The sequence below is a fragment of the Thunnus maccoyii genome, chromosome 20 (assembly GCF_910596095.1).
Source record: "Thunnus maccoyii chromosome 20, fThuMac1.1, whole genome shotgun sequence".
In the NCBI taxonomy this organism is placed as follows: domain Eukaryota; kingdom Metazoa; phylum Chordata; class Actinopteri; order Scombriformes; family Scombridae; genus Thunnus; species Thunnus maccoyii.
Genome location: NC_056552.1, coordinates 5171670 through 5193314, shown reverse-complemented (window position 1 = coordinate 5193314; position 21645 = coordinate 5171670). Strand labels below are relative to the sequence as shown.

The window sequence follows — 21645 nt, the reverse complement described above, 5'->3', positions numbered from 1 at the left end:
AAAAGTGACATTTCACATTAGAGAAATGATGTCAAAGTACAGCTAAAACACATATATTTGCAGCTGATATGGTTAAGAGGTTATCATCTCGCCATGTCGTATTCCAGTGTTGCATGACTTATCTTCCTCTTCCTGCCAATTATTACACCGCCGGTCTCATCAGGTGAAAACTGCCTCCTCCACAGTTTTAATATGCAAATGCAAGAAAATCCTGTTCTTTGCCGTCGGCCACCCCCACACTTGGAAAGATTAAATATTCATGATCCCCGTGATTACTGTGCATTACAGTTAGATTATATCCAGGAGCCTCAAGTGCAGTCTGCAGTATTACCTTTTGAAATTGTGACAGTAAATGCACTCTGTTACTGATTATTTAGTTATAATGTTGTCGAGTATGTGTGTAAATAATTGGGAAAGTGTGTGAGAGAGAAGGAGATAGAGAGAGGGAGGGGGAGAGAGGAAGAATACAGTAAAAGGGGAGCATATGGTGGTGATTTTAGCGAGGGCGGATCAGGAGTTATGGCTCCCTGGGGTCCCACTTGCATCTATTATTCATGTTTTAGAGGGTCTGATAGCCACTCAACCTATGTTTGGTTACAGGCGGGCTTAGGGCTTCTTATTTTAGCCTTTATTGTAGTCCAAGCTGTTCAAACATTGCAAGCATTACAGTATAACAAATAAATACGTTCCATGCTATCACTCTTCATGAGTCTGTGTCTCTTTATGGTCAGCTTTTTACCACCGGTGCATAAAACCTAAAAATAGCCCGGTGAGTGGCGGATATTCTACTAAATAAATAAAATCTAGACACAGCCGTTCTAAATTTCTCCTTCATCCCTTATGCATTAGTAAAGTTCCTCCTGTATTTAAAGGGGCACTTAACTGATTTTACACATAAGGGTCAGTTTGTCTCCTTGAGTCGACCCAAGACCTAAATTGGGCGCGATCCAAATTATGTTCAGTCTAGTAGGGTCCCGTTTTATTGCAGTGGGGTCTGTGTGTCAGTATGTAGATCCAAGTGGACTCGCTGTGACCATGTGGTGCATCATGAGGGTGTGAATTTAAGTTGTAGTTATTTGGTGGAGCATCGTGCTGCTGCCAGGGTTGGATCTTCAGGTCCGTTTTCCGCAGGTCTATTTCGGATCAGACTGTCTTCAGGTCGCTTTTTGTTTTAAATTATTTATGCACGCCGGATTTAGGTACATTTCTACTGGTCTGTTTCAGATCTGCTCCAAGATTTTAGACCCTTAAAGACTTCAGTGAGAACAGTTGTGTCACGCTCTGGAGGAGCTTTGTCAAGTCTGAGAAAATAAACCCTGATGATGTCATCACGGGTAATCTCAGTTTGAGCTCGGAGCCAACTGGAGTTTGAGAGACATAGACAGTTACTTGGCAGGGAGGGTCTAATGGAAAGATGCTGTTTGTTACTGACTGGAAATCAGGATATTTTGACCTCTGTTTCTTCAATTAGACCATTTTTTTAACCATTTTTATCTTGTCAGCCTTCCAATTTTATGGATTGCAAAACAAACCACTGGAGTACCATCTGTGCAGCAAACATGTTAAAGTGATGATTGTGTTTTCTACATTTTCATGGATTTTCATCATACAGGTGTGGAGGGGAACCATAGCCAGAATGCGATACCGGCGGATGCGAGCGGCCCTCGTCATCCTGCGGGCTTACCGACGCTACAAGGTCAAGTCCTACATCCGCGAGGTCAACCGTCGCTTCAAAAACGTCCGATCCATGAAGGACTACGGCAGACATGTGAAGTGGCCCACACCCCCCAAAGTCCTGCGCAAGTTTGAAGAGGCACTCAGGAGCATCTACAACAGGTACTCAGACAAAATAACACCTTTTATCTCTAAATGTCACTACTGTGTATCTGCTCCAGATAAACAAGCACAACAGGCTGCTTATATTTGTGCCAAGTAGGTCCTATTACAGAGAAGGTTTTGGCTCAGTTCGCTGTTGAAAAATATAAAGTAAAACTGCTTTTAAATGTTCAACAATGGATACTACAGTATGGTCCCAGTTCTGCCATTTACATCAGAGACAGAGGATGAGTTTCAATATAAAAGATTCTTAAATTGCTGTCTTTTGAGGAAAATCACTTTCCTAAATTGGCTGCAATAAAAGTGGAGTCGACCACAACTGCATGGCCCCGAGAGTAATTTTACATCCAGATGAGTCCTATTTGAAGCAACTTACACATTTTTCCTTCTGCCTTTGGCACACACCGAGTATTGATTTTTCTTCCTCCATCAAAGACTCATCACTGCCTTTCATCCTGACATCTGTTTGTTTGCTTTTTTTTTCTATTTTAAGCCAAGCACAGTAAAACAATAGCCTCTCTAAGGCTCCCTGGTGGCCTAATGGTTCAGGCACATACCGTATACCAACCGCAGCGTCCACAGTTTGATTCCCAGTTGGGGGATCTTTGTTGTATGTCACCAAAAAAAAAAGCAAAGGAAAATAGCCTTCCTAGAGAATGATGTTGGCTGTCAGGATCTGTGAGTGAAGGGCTAATAAGTACAGTACAGCGGGGGTCTGCTGCAGTCCTGCTGTTGCACCCCACTAATCCAACAATCAAGGTCTTGTGTGGTTTCCCCGATGGAGAAAGTCGATTTTCCTCTGCTCTTAGTTTGCTCTTTGTGTGTGTGTGTGTTTACCTCCAGGTGGTGGGCATGGACACTGATCAAAGGACTCTCTCCAGAGGAGGCCCTGCAGGTGAGGGCCAAAGTAGCCAGCCTGGAGGCCCTGAAGGGCCAGAGGGCTGACTTGGGGCTACAAAGAGCCTGGGAAGGAAACTACCTGGTGAGTAGGTGGGATGGCAGCGTGGGCGGAGGAAGAGTACAGCGATATGTGTGGCTTCAACTAAACATAGTGATAGAATGAAAGAAAGAAAGACAAAGGATGCAGACAGTATTACACATCACATATGATGAATACAGCAAAACAAAAATATTATCTCTTATCTCGCTGGCACTGTTATCTCTCCAAAAACTAATACTAATACTACTAATTCATTATATCCAGTCAGTTATTCTGGACTGAACACGTTGGATGTCTTTTGTAAGTTGTAGCTACTAACAGTTTCACTATATATGAATTCATTCAGTGAATGAGTAATGTCAGTAATTCAATAAGTTAAGGGTTTATTGTCCTGCCTTAGACAGTATGTTCAAGGTGAGAACTCTTTTTCAAAGGCCGAATCTCAACTTGATAAATGCCAACATCGTGTCTTTTTGAATTTGTTTGAAATGAGTCTTTTTAACTGGTTTCTGGTGGGGGGGTGTCTTTTGTGTGTCCTATAGAAGCGAGACAGCCCTGACACAGCTTCATCGTTCACACTGGTCTCCAGCGAGCTGCAGCGGAAGGACAAATTCATGAGAGTTTTATTCTCCTGCAACGTGCGCAAGGTACTTTAAGAGCACTCATCCACTTCTAACCACATGCACCGTAACACCCACAACATGTGTCTGTCTGTGCCAACAAATAAACCCAACTGCTTCTGTTTCGCATCATCTCCCTGCAGGGTGTTTTAGGTGTGTATATGTGTATATATGTGTGTGTGTGTACCCTGCGGGGTGACTAATGAGGAGCTGTGTGTTTCTCAGATCAACCGTTTCCACAAGGCAGAGGACCGGGCTGTGCTCATCACTGACCGCCACCTGTACAAGATGGACCCCCTGAAGCAGTACAAACCCATGAAGAGCATCCCCCTCTACAACGTATGACACTCCCCATTACAATACCACTTCTTTTACAGCCTCCTTTATTACAAGTAGAGCTGCAGCTAACGATATCAGTTAGTCTGCAGATTATTTTCTTGATTAATCGCTTTATAAAATGTCATCCAACAATCAAAAACCCAAATATATTCAGTTATCAGTTAATAGACAGAGACCAAAAGCAGAAAATACTCACAATTAAGAAGCTGGAATTAGTGAATGTTTGGCTAGAAAATGCAACTAAAACGATGAATCCATTATCAAAATAGTTGCCGCTTAATTTTCTGTTAATTGACTCATCCATAAATTGTTTTAGCTCTAATTTAAAAAAAAAACAGGACGACTCATGAGACACTCAGGAAATAGCATTTTAGTGCAGACAAGATCTCATATATCAGCCTAATAGAAGCTGAGATCTTTTAGATGCAAATTCACAAAACACTCCTCGTGTAGTTAATCAATGTGTTCAGTTTTAGAACGGTTTATTGCTTTTTTGATTGAATTGAATCACATGTTATACACTCGGAACAGCCTCGAAATGAATTGTCATACATCACAGAACAGCACGATAACAAGGCGTCAAAAGCCTGACGTGAATTTCACATCAAAATCTATGAACGCAAAACAGATCTGTGAGCTTTTACATCTCAGCCCCTCGTTAAACTACAGAAGAGACATTAAGAGAAAAGATTCATCATGATGATACCTTTTAAGCTGCTGTTTATTCAGGCAAGGCATATTTATACATGAGGCACATTTCATACACTAAAGCAGTTCAAGGTTCTTTACATAATGCACTGATAACATCAAAACACAAATCAAAAGGATAGAAAACATTGTTTTAAATTGAAAAAAGATGAAAAACAGAGAAATAAATGCAAGATTTAAGTGTGTGATGTGTCATTTAATGCATTTCACATGGATTTAAAGGGTTTTCTCTTATATCATGTGGAAGTAGAGTAACTAAACACCCTCTTCTTCTTCTTGGGAACATATATAGTACAAGATCACTACTAAATGACCTGAGAGGCCGAGAGGATTCATATCATAAAAGACAGTCAGAGATTAATTCTAAACCAGCGAGAGATAGATGTACAGATGAGCAGAAGTCATTTCAACTCTATTCTAATTAACGGGTTTGATTTGGACTATACTACAGCTGGCCAAGTGTAATTACAGTGGCTACCTCATTATACAGAGACCATGCTGTATATCAGAAAATGAGTGCTGTCAGAGTCAATGGAATAAAATAGATGAGCTCCAGAGTTTAATTATTGAAGACCGAGTGCAGCGACAGGATTATGTTTAACATTCTTCTCATGCTGTTCATTAGCTCAAATTTCCATGTATTTACAGAAGTTACAGAGCGCTACACGTTGTTTTTTTAAAAGAGACAATCCTCAGCTCTTAAAAGATTTTAGATGAGAGGTTTCATAACAGCTGTAATAGCTGTAATATTCATGCACTTCCAGTGGTGAGTTTGATCGGTACTGTATATCCTGCTGTATGTGAAACACACAGCAGGGAGGGAATCTGAGCGTCTTCCTGCAGCTGTGGCAGAGGTGACAGTATATTATCTCTGATTTCACACCAGCCTGTTATCAACATGGCAACATGTCAATATGCAAAACTCTCATTCAGCTCTACAATTGGCTGGTTTTAATTCATATTCACACTGTGATAGGTCCTTTCTAAAGGCTGCTACATGCACACAGCACATGAGACTGTTTCCATGGTAAAAGTGGCCTGTGTGTGTTTGTGTGTTTGTGTGTTGACTTCATGCTTTTTTTTTTCATGAGCACTGAAAAAACAGTTGCATTTAAGGTTGAATTTCTTTTCTTTTGTTCCTTCTTTCTTCTCATATACATTTTATTTTTGACCTTTTTTGTGACTTGGTTAAATAATAATAATAATAATGATACTGAGACACACATATACGTTTGTGTTTCTATACTTCTGAACCTTAAATGACATCTACTCCTTCTCCCTTCACTGAAATAAATACCAGAATCTGTAAATATGCAAATATTCTTTTTCGTTTCAAAACTTTAACTACTTGACACAGGATGTCTCCTACTTCACTAAAAAGTCCATTAAAGTTTCAAGTTTCCATATCACACACACACACACACACACACACACACACACTCCAAACTAGTTCTCAGATTTAAGATGAGCACAGAGAGAAACTTTCCACTTCTCTGCAGATGAATGTGAAAACAGTCTTCTACTGTCAAACTCTGCTCATACATCATTCTGCACCAAGTGAAGCTCAAAACATCCAAGAGAAGCAATAAGAAGTAAAACACATTATTCCTCACCGTAACCTAATTCTAACCTTTAACATAACGCTAGTTCTCTTATTGAGGACCGAACAAAATGCCCACACTTTCCAAAAACGTCCTCTCTTTCAGGGTCTAAATCCCAAATTTAGAGACAGACAGAACTACAAGAGACTCATACAGATGTAGTTGAGCGGACAGCCGAGTCTCCCTTTTTTAAGAATATAAAGACATGAAAGGACCAAAAAATCCTGCATGCTGTCGACCACTTCTACTCAATTTATTAACGACATTTCGGTTGTCAGACCTTCATCGGGAGATGTTCATACAGGCAAAGGGCACCGCTGCTATATATATGTAAATGTAAAACATAGCCTGGCAAAAAAAAAAAAAAACACCAATCAGAAGTTGTCAAGAGTAGCTCCCGCCATGAAAATTAAGGTCAGTGAATGTAAACAAACCTAGCGCCATCTGGAAACATTACATAGTTGATGATGTGATGAACATGCCTGCAAGATTGTCCAGAGTGCAAGAACTTTGTGAACTTTGTGTGTTACCTGCAAGAAAACCAATACAGAAAAGACGGCAACATTTTTGATGAACATGTAAACAAACCCATCATATTTCAAATTCAGCCGTCTCTTCTATTATGTTCTGCTTATGGGGAAAAAAAAAAAACCTGAATTATTTGGACCGCTGACCTTTTGAGGTGATGTTAAAATGAGACAGGAAGTGAAGGTGTAATACATTAATCTCCGAGGCACGGATACGCTCCCGTCGTCTGGTGAAATGAGTGAGATATGAGGCCTGTGGGCAATGACAAGTGTGACAAGACACCTGCAGCGTTCAATCCGAAAAGGTGACAGGAAGGAATTAGAGAGCTCGGAGATGGACACCCAAAGCCTGTATCGCTGCATCTGGAAGTGAAATGAGGAGATTGAGGTTGAGACAGATGGCGGCGGAGAGAGAGCAGCAGGAAGTTAAGGAGATTTTTAGTTATTGTTCATTTAGAGATACTCTCTCTCTCTCTCTCTCTCTCTCTCTCTATCTCTATCACACACACACACACTCTGAGTTGATAGATGAGGCTCAGTCCTATACACGAGACATATGGCGAGCCATCAGTGTTGTACCAGGACAAGGGGGTGCACAGTATGGTTTGCAGCTTTCGCACATCGACAGTGACACAAGATTAGCGCGGCACACACGCTGAGAGCTATGAATACATGTTAACACAGAGATTAAGTTTTATTCTTACAGGATAATGCTGGAGATGTTCCGAATTTTTTTAAAATTATTTTCGGCAAATCCAACGAAAAGACCAAAATAAACAAATATTTCCTAACATGTATTGTTTGTGTATCCAAAGCCTGATATATCTAAAAACTATTAAAAGCACATCGATGAGCTGCACCGTGTCAGTGGGTGACATGTTTGTCATCACCATTTATTTTAGTTCAATCCCACATACGTTGACCTGCTGCCAGAAATACTCACTAAAACAAGAGTGTATTAATCCGCTGCTGAAAATAGTCCCTGATTAATGCACTTTTTACTCCTGTTTGAGTAATGTCTGCTAAAAGCTACAGTGCCCAGCTGTTTTAGGAAACTACTGAACCCTTTTTATAAAATGACACTATATATTTGTGACCAGTTTTTCAAGATTTACATCCTCAATATGAAACAAATGAGCCCGAGACAGGACAGAGGAGTCATAATGTACAGAGAGACAAACTCACACATTGTTGGTTTTTTGGTCTTTTCATGAGATTCTTTGACAATCACATGAGTAATTAAGTAAACTTTATTTCAATAGCACCTTTTAATACCACAGTTACATGTCTCACAAGTACCCGTAAAAGACAATACTGTAAAATATAACAAAACAACAGTCAGATACAGTGTATATAGATGCATTTTAAAGCTTTCTAAAAGAAAATAAATCTTAATAAATAAATATCAATAAATAATCTTGACCCCCATAGATCCCTGTTTGTCCTGAGCTTTTAAAAGATAAGAATATTTTATATTTTTCATAATATAATCAAATCCTGTGAAAAGATTTAAAGCCAACAATCTCTGCTTCCGCATCCTACGCACTACATACTCAGTATGTGTACTATCGTTCAATGTACTTTTGTGTGAATCTATTTGTTCGGTCGCACTGATCTGAAATTATCACATCACTTCCTGAGAGCCTCCTTGCCGGTTGGAGACAGGTAACCATGGTAACCTGTGCCAACCATAAAGTCTGAACTAATTTAAAAAATATTTTACGCCTTGAAAAGTGAAACCTTACTTGTGTTGAAGCGTTATTGACATGTAGCCAGAGCTGCCTTGGTCACTGTGCACTATGTCTATTATGTTATTGTTGTCGTTGTCACTACTGCATTGCATTGTGGGATATTTATGCCAGCATAGTGTCCAGTGCATGCATACTGTAATATTTCCCCAGAGATAGTTTGCACTTCATGTACTATTGGTTTCATACTAAGGTTTAGGACATACTTATACTGTTGTAGCGTACTAAATAGCGCGTTAATATGGAGTATTGGACGCAGCCAACGTTTTTGTCCATATCTCAATCCTTTCCTACCCTGTCTACTCAGCCCTAAGCCCATTGGTTCAAGATCACAAGTATATTGTTTGAAGGGCGGAAGAATTATGACCAAAAAATGGTTTTGAAAGTTTGAAAAAGAAGACGCAAGCTGACATGGGTTGGTGTGTTTTTTAATGACTCAAGCCCACTTAAATGAAAGCCTTTTATTTTTCAAACCTACCTTGAGTGCCTGGACCTGAACCTTCTTCAATATTATTCCCTTCAATGAGCACCAGTGATTTGAGGGACACCAGCAGCACTCCTATTACTTCTTTCTTTTATATGTTGTTATTTTTTTTAAATGTCTAATGCTTGTTAGAATCAATTCCTCATGTATTTTGGTCTTTTTAGTCATTACTGCATCACTGATTAAAACAGCTGTCCTGCTTTATACTTAACACCGGACCTTTATAGGCAGTAAATGTCAAGCTTTAAGGGTGACTGAATTGGTCAAGGTGAAAAAGTGCAAAGGCCGGGTGAGAAGAGGTGTAGAGAGAATGACGGGTGAAGAGGAAGAGATAAAGATAGAGATGTACTGTAGGCTGAGAGCCACAGGAGCGTGACGCTGAGCTATCGATCGGAGCAGGTCAAACAGAGGGGAAAGCAGTTAGCTCACTGTTGATTAGCACTGATAGGCTAACACCACAGCATCCCCTTGGCTGCCCTGCGCTGTGTATTTACTGCTGCTCCTGCAGGGCAGCAAAAGGGGGGAATAGCCGGGGCTGATAGATGGCCAGTGCTAGTGAGGAGCCAACAACTGTCTGCCAAAGGATTTATATGCCAATTAATGCCTGTGCTGCAAAAGTGAGATCATTACACTTTATCTCTCGTTGAATAAAACAAATACTGTTAAAGAAATGGTGAAGTATCCACTCTGCATTAGTGACTCATCTCACTGCTTTTTACTAGCTTTTCTCTCCTTTTCACATTCCCATTACCCATCTTTTTTTTTGTCATTTTATTCCTACCTCTTCCTCCCCCTCCTTCCTACCTCTTCCCCCCCCCCTCCTCTCCTCTCCTCCCTATCTAGTGCTGTCTTTCCCCTCTCGCTGCCGCCGCTGCTGCTGCTGCTTCTCCCTTCCTGTTGTTGTCATGCCAACTTCCCAGGAGACAGTGTTGTCATGGATACCGAGCGGCAGGGCAGATCAGCTGATGTCTGGTGTCGCTCAGGCATGTGCACAAATCGGCCTGCTGTATGTGCGCTCTTTTCCTCCTGCTTTCCCAGCGAGGATTATTTGTGATCCCTCCGGCTCACGTTCTCCTAAAGCTTTCTCTCCTCTGTTTTTTTATTTATTTTTTTTAAATCTACCTGTTGATCCCTTTATTTCAGTCTTTTTTTTTTTCTCTCTCTCTAACCTACCAACCCCTACAGCTGAGGTGTGAACATATAGACTTTGTTTATGAACTCAAATAAACGTGAAGCTGTGTCGTGTTATTTTGAAACAGGTGGCAGAAAGAATACAAAGCATTAATCAAAAGAAATGGCTGCTTTCTGTAAGTAGCTCTCAAATAATGTAAATCTATCAACACATCAGATCAGGATGAGAAGATGATCAAGTATAAATTGTATATGTGTTAATTCATTTCATACATCTCAGAATCAGCTTGCAGGAGCCGTCTGTCTCAGTGATGCCCTCACAGCCTCACGACATGAAAGACAGCAGAGCTTAGTTTATTATATTATATTCATTTAATCACAGAGCCCCCACCCTACACTCTTTGTATGACTGTCGAGATGTGTTATATAACCAATATGTTACTCCCATAAGAACAGACTGGGTGAACCTGCTGTTCAAATTATGTCCTCTTGACGATGGTGGAACAGAGGGGATCAGTGTACTGTCCACTTTGTACGGTACAGGCAGTGTGTCGCCTTGTTTGTACTGGGGGCATCACATGCTTTTTGTGATTATCTGTTCATTTATATACTGTTATAATGTTGGATGTCTATGTTAAACATGGTCAAAGTTCCGAAATTTGAGGCGAACGTATGTAAAAATGCTCCCTGAAAGTCAAAAGCTAGGGCTTCAGTCTGTTCTGAATGCTCCATTTACAATATTACCTCTATTTCCTCCTTAACCATTCTTTAGCCCTTGTTGCTCAGGTTGTTCCTTGGGTTGTTCGTGTTGTCCACTCGCATATTTCAGATTGGATTCGGGCTCAAACGTGTATGAATGTATTTTGAGTGTAGAGCAAGAAAAAGAAATGAAATCCTGCTACTTTAGACAGAGGCTGAACTATTGGTCTGCTTAAAGGGCCTGGATAAGATACAAAAGGAGTTTTTTTAGAAATGGAAATGTCCATTTTAAATATGTAATGATGGTGTGTTGTATAATTTCTCCAAAACATATTTAGTAGTGTCAAAAGGGCCTTTATACACTGTTTTCTTTGTTGTCGTATCAGACGAAGGTTGACATTTGTGAGAGAAACGCGGTGCAATCTTTGGTCGACAATCCAAACAGTGGTCGTAGATTGAACTGTGAGATACGTGAACCAACGATTTATTTAAAGCTTCGCAACCGCCTTTGTCAAAATACTGAGTCAATTCATGAGAACCTAATTCTCACCATACGACCGCTGCTTCGACTGACAGCTACAAACCAAACAACTGGAATAAACCAAACTGATACAGAATACGCTGGCTGATTTTTAAAATACGTTTTCAAAACATGAAGATGACGATTATTTTCTTGATTAATTGATTGATCATTTGTTCTATAAATTGTCAGGAAATAGTGAAAAATGCCAACCACAATTTCCTGAAGTTCAAAGGAATGTCTCCAAATGGCTTGTTTTATCCGACCAACAGTCCAAAACCAACAGATACTCAGTTTGCTGTTACATATTATGCTTGAAAAATTACTTTCATGATTAATAAATGACCAAATAGTCAATCATCTTATCTATTACTCGACTAATCGTTTCAGCTCTAGTTGGGCTTTAAGACCCGGCACACAGTCGGCGTTCCAGTTCATTCTAAAGTTGTCAGACTGGGTTGAAGTTCTTCAACACCAAACTGGGAAAACCATTTCTTTATGGACCCGGCTTTATGCGCTGAGGCATTGTCATGTTGAAACAGGAAGTTGAAAGCATGCAGTTGTTTAAAGTATCATTGTATTCTTTAGCATTAAGATTTTCCGTGATTGGAACTGAGGCACTCAAACCACAAAGAAGACCTCAGGCCAAAAGTACTCAAAAGTACGTCAACAGTACAGATACTTTTGGCCGTATAATTTATCTAGTAGCATCTTATTTACCAACAAAGAAGAGCAACCCAACCATTTCATAATGCAGCCACCATTCTTTGTCTTGACCAAACGTTGTAATGCAATAATGAAATGTGTCCTCGTCCCAAAGTTTTGTCAGATTTTTGTGGGTCGATGAACAATTGAGCAGATGGCCGGCAGATAAATGGCTCTCACAGATTTCATACTCCGTGTGATACTGATTGGTGAAATCAAGACTAAAAATGAGACAAGGAAACGAATCAGAATGTATCATTACCCAACTCATTAGAACACCGACTGTCGTTCCAATCAATTAAGCCTTTAATATAAATGTAAATGTAATCGGCTCCATGTAATTAACTACGGGTGGATTGCTAGACAGAGAGGCATGGCTATAGGCTTTAATTCATCGTGATTACGTGAAGTGTTTGTTTCTGAAGTCACAGGCGTCATGTTGGAGCTAAACGGGCTAGCTGGTTGTTGAGCCGCCGGTAGCAACCTGTCTCTGTCTGTCTTCCCCTCATGGAGAATTTGTCTGAGCATTGCGCTCACATTACTGAGAAGATATTAATGTGCCTGACTGGCTGCCCCGAGGCTGTTTCCTCAACATGCGCCGCCTCAGTTCAGCTTGGAAAGACAGATTTAGAGAGAAATAAATGGCTAAAAAACTTGAGGGAGGGAAAGACAAAGGAGAGGTTGGCAAAAAAAAAGGAAGAGAGATAATTCCACAAAAGTGAAAACAGGGATGAAAGAGAAAGTAACGGGGGAGTTAATGAGACGTAAGGCTGAGCTCCTCCTCCTCCTGCGATGTGTTTACCAGTGAAGATATTGTTTTCTTCCTGTTGTGTTTGCTTTGAACACCTGTAAAGCTAAAAAAATCCAACTGCAAAACTGGGTTTCCCCTTTTAGCTCTGCTGCTCCTCGTCAGTATGTAGTTTTGAGGACTTAAAAAATTAAAATACTCCTTTGGGATTGATAAATCTTTACTACTCATGTGTTGATTTAAGTCTTAAGTGGGAGACGTCCCGTACGTTGATACACACCAGATACTGACCTTTTTCTTGCAGTAAATAAAATGTGCAACTTACACATAATTATTTGAAATTGTATTTATTGTGTCACTGTAACTATAGATAATAGTAAAATAATAAAGTCTAGAGTCTGTCTTAACAGTAAATCCTACATTCTTTACTTATTGCATCAGTTTAGTTTATATGTCGAAAATACAGTGAACTATTATTCTGAAAATCATTTATATAACATTACTACATTACTATCAAGAGGAAATGTATTAAGGGATCAGCAATTACGTTTGCACACACACACACACATTGATTTAGTGATATGTATGTCAAGTAATAAGCATTTGAAGTGCTAATATGTAAGGTTTCATATAAGGACTGATCATGTGATTTAGTGTTTTGCATTTTGTGTTTAACAGCAAGAATTTAGCAAATCTGTTTGGTTCTTTGCATTTTAGATATTGAAATTGTAAAAAAATAAGCCACAGTAATGGTAAAATACTGTTAATGCAGCTCGTTCAGGCCATAACAAAGAGGGAGGTCCACACACTAACAATTAAATAAATAGTTTATTGAAGATAACTCAAAATAAGTTAAACATGATATGTAGAATCAGTGGTGTGGGTTGTGGGTGTTGAATGCTATGAAAACTGTAGGTGATAATCCTAAAATGATATCTGATATGAACAAAGTCTAAAACAAACAAAACCGAGGTGGGCGTTAGGGAGGCGCCAACCTTCCAGGAGAGAGAGAGAGAGAGAGAGAGAGAGAGAGAGAGAGAGAGAGAGAGAGAGAGAGGAGGGAGGGAGCCATCTTGGGAGCCACAAGGCTTATACCCAGACAGCATACAGAAGTGGGCCACTTCAGGCAATGATACAGCACTGCTGGCCTTCTTCTGGCCCCGACAAAATAGATGTGAGCCTGAAATGTCCCACATGTAAAAAAGCAAACATGGCCCAAATATATAAAATGTGGGCCTTTTTTGGTAAAGATGTGGTGCTCTCAGGTATGTGTATTCTGGATTTGGGCCAGTTCTGGTTTATCTGGTTTGTCCTTGGTTGACATACGGCTTGCTTGTGGCCCAGATCTGGGAAACGGGAGCAGACCGCCCAAGTGCCATCATTCCATGCGGTATGTTGGCCGGATGAAAGTAACAAAAGTGTCGGTTGTGAGCCGGATCTGAGCCACAGCAAATGTGCTATCTGGGTATAGACTCCCAACTGGATGAGGCCAAATCCATCCATTAAGTGGGAGAGACCAAGCAGGAAGGACCTCCTCTTGAAAAAACCTCAGTATAAGCTGTTATTGTGAAGGTTTTGTCTTCCCATGGAAATAATAGATCTGCTGAAAATGTAGAATTCCTCAGGTCTCTTGCCTTTACATCCTGTTGAAGTGAGAGACAATGAATTGATTTATACAAGTACAATCATTTGAAATACTTTCGCCAGGAGACTCCATTACAGAAAAAGAGTAAATAAATATATACAAAAAGACAAAAATATAATAACAGAATATAAAAAGCTATAAAATATATATATAAAGACAGAATCAAAGGCACAAAAAGGTTGTATATACAAATGAATTTGCAACAACTCCACTGAATTTATGTGCTTTTGGATGAACAAACTCAAATTCACTGGTATGCATCTGTGTCTGTATATGTGCTGTTTCAGTGTTTATCTACAGTACAGACGGTTACGGGATGTTTCTCAGCAGCCTTGTGTGTTTCTCTGTTGGCTTTATGTTCATGTTTCCTTGTTTAATTGTATGTGTCCTCCCTCTCACGCTGTCCCAGGTGACGGGAATGAGCGTGTCCCCCGGGAAGGACCAGCTGGTTGTGTTCCACACCAAGGACAGCAGGGATCTCGTGGTGTGCCTGCAGGGCATGGTGCCCGCCAATGAGAGCCGCATCGGAGAGCTGGTCGGGACCCTGCTTAGCCACTTCAAGAGGTGAGTGGTGAAGGAAAACGTGTGGCAACAAGTGGTGGTGGAAGCTGAATAACTAGTTTATCTGCAGTGATGTGATCATCTGTTAAATGTCCTAAAATGCTTTAAAACATGGACTAAAGTTTGCTGATCAAACTGAGCTGTGGATCACACGGAGGTGAAGGTAAAGACCAACTTATTTCTTCTTTTTACTGTACTTTCATTCAACAATCGGCACATTGTCCACACGTACACCCAGTGCGTTTCATTTGAGTTATTGCCGTACAAGATGGAGTCTAAAATGACAATTGGATTTTTTAAAAAGGTGAAATAACCTTCTCTGTCTCTTCCCTCAAATTAATTTGCTTTCCATAATCTGAGGGTGTTTTCAAACCTATAGTTTCTTTGCTCTGGTCCAAATCAGTTGGTAAACTTTTCCCCCTTGGTTCAGCTTCTTTAAACACAGAGGAAAATCCAAGTGACCCAAAATGCATCAATACAAGCCACGTAAGAACGTTCATTGGTCAGATGTGTCTGGGGTGGGCGCAAGAGCATGAACACAGGAAGAAGGTCTTCTGGCCAAATGCAACGCTCTTCGTTGCGCTAGTCCAGGTTGGACCTCAATGAATTCTCCAGCTAGTTGCTTGCAACTGTTAAATTTCCTCGTCTACATCCCAGTATGCAAAGCACACCTGTCTACCGGAGCCGTTTAGCTCAAACTTGCGGAGTACGTGTACTACGTGTACAAACGAATCACTCCAGAGTTCATTTCGGACCAGACCAGTTGTTTTGGTCCGCACCCAAGTTCTGTGTCCAGTTCAACCAGACTAATAAAGTGCAAACATATCATATCCAGTATTATTGGTCCAGATGTTTGGTATTGACTGATATGAGCTGTGGCAGCAGGATTAAGGAGCAGATAGAAAGCACAGTCTGTCCTGACTTGAACCCAGATGTTCATTTAATCTGAGCTCTCTTTAGGACAGGATACTATAAAAACCTACCATCAATTTTGTTTCCATCCTGCAGACCAGATAAAAACACAGATATGTATTACACGCTGGAATTAAAACCCTGAATCCTGCAGCTGCTTTATCTTACCTTTCAATTCACAGAGGTTCACTTGAGGACAGTCCCTATTCAAATCGCTCTCCAAAACTACAATACAGGATTAGCATACAAAACGCACAGCATGCCTTTGTCACTTACAGTCATTGAAGAGTAGGAACAGATCAGGAGCTATTGAATATTTTCTATTACAGATCCTGTTTACAAACTGCTAGAATACTCTTTGTTCAAGGTTAAACTTATGAATAGGGTGTTGAAACTTGGATATGAGGTTGTGGTTATGACGTACATGAGCTGGGTATCTCTTCCTTGAGCTCAATTTATTTATGTTCAGTTCAGCTGAGGTTAGTCTTACTGCTGTAGGTCTGCCTGTCTTTTCCACTCATCATCAGGAAATTCAGACACCCACCCGCTTCCTTTAACATCAGACTGAAGACAAGCTGTCCTCAGATCACTCTTTGTTTGTAAGTTTTATGAGGACAGTTAAAATGACTGTAGTGCAAGTTAAGGGTGATTTTGTTACGTAACAAGGAAAGATGCTGTTACAACCGACTGTTAACCACAAATATTCATCCATATTTTCCCTATTATCATTACGAGCAGCTTATTTACTTGTTCTTCTTCCAACAACCTTCAAAAAAAGTGATTTAAAAGAGTAATCCCAGCAAAAAACTGTGTGAATAAAGTGATTTCAGGAATCCTCTCTGATTCCTCTTTGCATTTTGGGGAAAAATTAAAAGAAAATGCTGCTGAAAATCATGTGGCATTTAAAAGCTATGGGGCCTATCTGATGTATTTTATAGTACTGTAAGTGCTGCATTAATTCTTTAGGGCCATGTTCGTTGACTGAAATGGCCACCTAGCTTTCCTCTATTTACTGCTTACAGAAAAAGCTTTTGCATTAATTCGCTGTTTTTTTTCACTACTTCAACCTTGTTCACTTAATTTGACTCACTGGATTGGATTTGTCATTAAATCCCCTCGCTCAGACATAATTAGATGTACCTGTTCCTGACATTGCACCTTCTTCCTGTTTCTGTCAGTTGTTCTGTAGGCCATACATGATTTTTTTTTTTAGACTTTATGACCTTGTGATTCTTTCTCATCCGTTGTGGGAATGAAAATGTGATGTGAACCAGAAACTGCAACCTGTAGTTTTGGATTGTGTTTGCACCAAACAGCAATATGAACACTTCAGCCAGTGCAGAAGTGTCTTAAACTGCAGTTCCTCTATAATGGCTGCAAGATGCTCTGACTACACTATATTAAAGTGTCCGAGGAACATATTCCACAGGATTTTATGGTCTCTATAGCTAATTTAAACTCCCCTAATGTGGATCGATGGATAAAAATACAGTTTTATTAACAAGATGTAGTCTGCAGCCATGCTAGCGGCCCTGTGAGGTTGCACTTAAGCACAGCTAGACTAACTTGATAACACACTCACAATGACAATGCCAACAAGCTGATGATTAACAGGTATAAAATCTGATCTTGGAAGCATTCTAATATTTTCTAACTAGCACGGAAAGGCAAACCATGTGAGCTGATGGGACTTTCATTCGTTTTGCAGATATGAGGTTTAAAAAAGGTCATTAAAAAAGTACTGAACAAATTAAAATGAACTTATGGAGGCACAATTTCAAAATTATTACAAGGGGAACCAATGTTTTATGAATATCCATCCATAACATGCAACATTTTATTCAAATGTCAACCTCGTAATGGCGCTAGAAGGAAAGTTAATGTATTACCAAAGTCATTAGGATTTATCCTCTGGGGATAATGAATATATGTACAATATTTTATGAGAATCCATCCTATAGTTGTTGAGATATTTAAGTCCGAACCAAAGAGTCATGTCTAGCATGGCAATAAAGATATATTTAGACTTAAAGAGAGATATGTTGGGACATGTTTGCTTGATCCTCAGCTCTGCACAGCTCCACCCATCTTTGCCAAAATTTAGATTTTCTGACTCTAGTTAAAAAAAATAAAAATCCGAGCTTCAGATCATACCTTCAATAATATCTAGGTATCATCACAGTTGTGTCCATGTTTGTCTACAATCTATGTTTTACACTGTGCAGCAGAAGGAGAAAATGTCAACAATCAATCTTGTAATAAACTGTGGAAGATTTCTGCCAAAACATTGTTGAAAATCAGATCAGGAAATAGAAAAAAAAAAAACAAGAAGTAATTTGTGTTGATATTTGACATTTCCAGTTAATTTGGCCACTTGTGCTGCTGTGTGGGTTTTTTAGATCGCTGACAACCCTTCTCATCTCACTGATTATTGAATTGATTCCTCCACAATAGTCTGGGCACATGTATTGATTTGTGTGTTCATGTTTGTCTCTTTTTTGTGTATGTATGATTGTGTGTGTGTGTGTGTGTGTGTGTGAGAGAGAGGGACAGAGAGAGAACTCGTGCATGCAGACAGATGTGCTTGCATCTGCTTATCTTGCTGTGTGTGTGTGTGTGTGTGTGTGTGTGTGTATGTGCAGCTTTACCCGTGTGTGTCGGGGAGGTGAGCACGTGCTCCATCATTGCCATTCTGTGATGGTATCTTGTTTCATTGTGGGACCCATTTCTTTATAGGTGTTGGGCTGAGAAAGGCCTCCGCTGGGCCTCATGTAATGACCCTCCATGTGCTTTGCATGCCGACTCATCCATCACTGTGAAACACTTACAGAACAAAAGGACACACACCGGCATGTGCAAATACACGAGTGTGTGACTGTATTTATATTCATGTGTGTGTCTGCAGGAGAAGTAATTCCTGAGAGCACGCTGCTGTATCTGTACGCTGTATGATATTTTGCATGCTGAGTCCCAACACTGCAGCTCCCTGTAGATGTGGCTTTAACCTTTATCTCTCCTTCAACATGCTGCACAGTGCACAATATGCACAATAGCGAGTAGGGAGCAGGGCAGCTTACAGCAGCAACAAAGCAACACTTTATCCTCCTCAAAGTGACAGCGAGGCCAAAACAGAATGACACCGCCTCTGGGAATAAACCCTCTTCATGTCAGAGCTGCGTCTGGATACTTGAGTTTCCATGAGGCATGATTTTTGTTTTTGACAGTTTCCAAATCTGCTTGGCATTAATCTGATATTTGCATGATATTATGAATTTTTGATTTTGCTGAGTTACTGAAGTGGGTTTATTATTATTTTTTTAGATAATGTTAAAGCTGCCACATTTCAGATATCTTTCTCTTAAAAAAACAAAAACTTATCAATACTACAGCAAGTTGCCTCAAACTGAAGTGATTCGGAGATTTCAGTTTGGCAGACATAAGAAGATAACCCTCTTATCAGCTATGACGCACCAGTTGTCTAGAGAAATTCAGAAATACTTTGTTCTTATTTTGCATAAAAAAGAAGGGGGGGATTAGATTCCCATGCCTCCAGCATCCCCCCCCTCCCTCTCTCCCTCTATCCTCCTTTGCCCCTCTCCCTCTTTTCATGCCTTTTTTTTCCTGCTTCCTATTTTTGACTCCATCCCCTTTTGTACTGATCTCAGTCTCATACGAACCCCTCGTGGCGCCCCCCTTCTACTTCCTCACCTCTCTCTCTCTCACTCTCTCTCTCTCAATCTTCCTCTTCCCCCGCTACTTTCTTCATTTCTGGAGAGGAGGCAATGAAATATTTAAGGCTGTGCTGCTGTTGAGGCCTATTTTTAGATGAGACAGAGCCACCCCCCCCCCCCCCCCCTCCACCCCCACCCTTTCCTCCCTGTCTCTCTCTTGTGTGTTTTGTGTGTTGACATGCACCCCACGCAGCAGCAGCAGCAGCAGCGACTGCAGCACTCCCACCATCATCAGCTGCCAGGATAGCAGAGCAGACATTCATGCATTTGTCATACACTAAACTATCTGCAAAATCAATAACAGATTCAGGCAATCCAAAAAAGACTTTACTGTACGCTCCACCCTTTTCTATTGATTTCAGTAAATTCTGAAAAGCGAGAGGAGGATTATATTAAAGATAGAGCTTTATTCCCAGTCGACCCAGATTTTTTTGAAGTATGTTTGATCATGATTTCTCCCTGTTTTCTAATCTGTTCCTCTTTTAATTCGCTGTTCATGCAAACTCGATCGTTCTTCCATGTTCATCTGTTCATTTAGGCTCATCTGCATTTCCACATCACTAATTACATCAGTGCATCAACAGATTGATGTCTCTCTCACCACTGTAGTGCAGTGAAAGCTGTTTCCATTCACTCATCACAGTACACGCTCATCCGTTTGCGTCTACTTTGACGTTTTTTTTGTCGCTTTTAAGCTACTGTCAAAGAAAACTCAACACTTCCTGGCCGGTTGTTTCATAATGAAAACCTTCTAGTGGCTAAAAAGGCTTTGGAAGTGAAATATGTGCAGGAAGTTATTTTTTTATTGACGGTAGCTTAAAACTGATCAAAAAAAACGGCAAAGTAGAAGCGACTGGAAATAATTAGCGAATGAAACCTGCATTTTTTTTTGTTAAAAAGTGAAACTCAGAGCAGTAGAGTGGTGAGTTTGACACAAATCTGTTATTGCACAATGTTTTATACCAAGTCTTAATTTGTTTGTGCCAGTCATATCCCCAGCAAATATTTCAGTTCAATTTTCTTTGAGAAATTACAGAAATTTTTCACTTTTCTACCCATTTTATTTTGAAAATTCTTCCTCTTTTTTATTTTTTCTCTCTTTTTATCTCTTTTCTTATTTACCACTCATACACACTCAGGAACGTCTGTTATAATACGAACACAAACTGCAGCTGCCACATCCCATGAATTTATTTGGGGTTTTAAAGATCTGTATTTTTTTTTTATTTGACGTTTATTGTACCTGGCAAGTCTTGTCAATGTCTGAGACGTTCTTTGCAGGGGAGCCTCGGCCGAGACAGAAGCATAAATGTTACAAACAAAACAGTATAAAACCAGACAAACAGACAAAGCCAGACTAAAAGGTAATTTACCATAAAATTTACAGTTATTTTAAATTTAGCCAGAATTATAAGCTTCCCTAATTTAATTTCCTTCTTCAGACTATTCCAAGTGGATGGACCAGAAAACATTAACCTTTCCCGTCTCTGTGCAAACCATTCAGAACAAAAACAATAGATATAAGCTTCGGGATCTGAGATAGCGGTCGCCAAATGCAGAATGAGTGTTATTGGTTTACAGAGATTGGATGAAAGGTTAGAAAGTTTTCTTAAAATTGTAGATGTCTGCCGTAGTGACATTGCTTGACCTTGTTTCTTTGTCATCAATCTTGTTTGAACTGGTGTCCAAACATCAGATAATTAACACTGTGAGGACTCATTTTTCTTTCAGATGGCCTCAAAAACGAGCATATTGACCCGGGGTTAGGCGCTTTTAAAGGTTTTCAGGTCGAGTCAAAGGATTTAATTACAACATTGAGCGTGATAGAGTTGAATAAAGCCGTGACAGCATTATCAGTCATCATTAACAGTTGCCAGTTTAACTCTGAAGTCAAACAGGGAAAATTAATATCTTTTAAACAACTGCTGCACCCTTGAACAGGATGTTTAACCTCATATCATGGACTTGCTCAGTGAGCCTCAGAAGACAACCGAAGTTGAATAGAACACTGAATAGATTTCAGGTGTATTAAACAATATTTATAACTGCATCTCCTGAATGTCTTTTACTTTGTTACGTTTCTAGCTGCTTGTTTCTCAGTCAGTGCTGCGGCGTCACACACTTCCACTCTGCCTCACACTTTGCCCGCTGAGATCAGAACGTAAAAATAGCTTTGTGTTTAATTATTCA

At 40.0% G+C, this 21645-nt stretch overlaps 1 protein-coding gene across 2 annotated transcripts in view; it reads left to right on the top strand.

Moving 5' to 3' along the window:
• myo1d (myosin 1D) overlaps positions 1-21645 on the top strand; it is a 111016-nt gene that overhangs the window by 66243 nt on the left and 23128 nt on the right. For both annotated transcript variants that reach the window (XM_042397658.1, XM_042397659.1), the window contains exons 17-21: positions 1613-1836; positions 2680-2818; positions 3319-3423; positions 3622-3735; positions 14661-14815. In XM_042397658.1, the coding sequence (XP_042253592.1) occupies positions 1613-1836; positions 2680-2818; positions 3319-3423; positions 3622-3735; positions 14661-14815 (737 nt within the window). The remainder of the gene's footprint in view (positions 1-1612; positions 1837-2679; positions 2819-3318; positions 3424-3621; positions 3736-14660; positions 14816-21645) is intronic.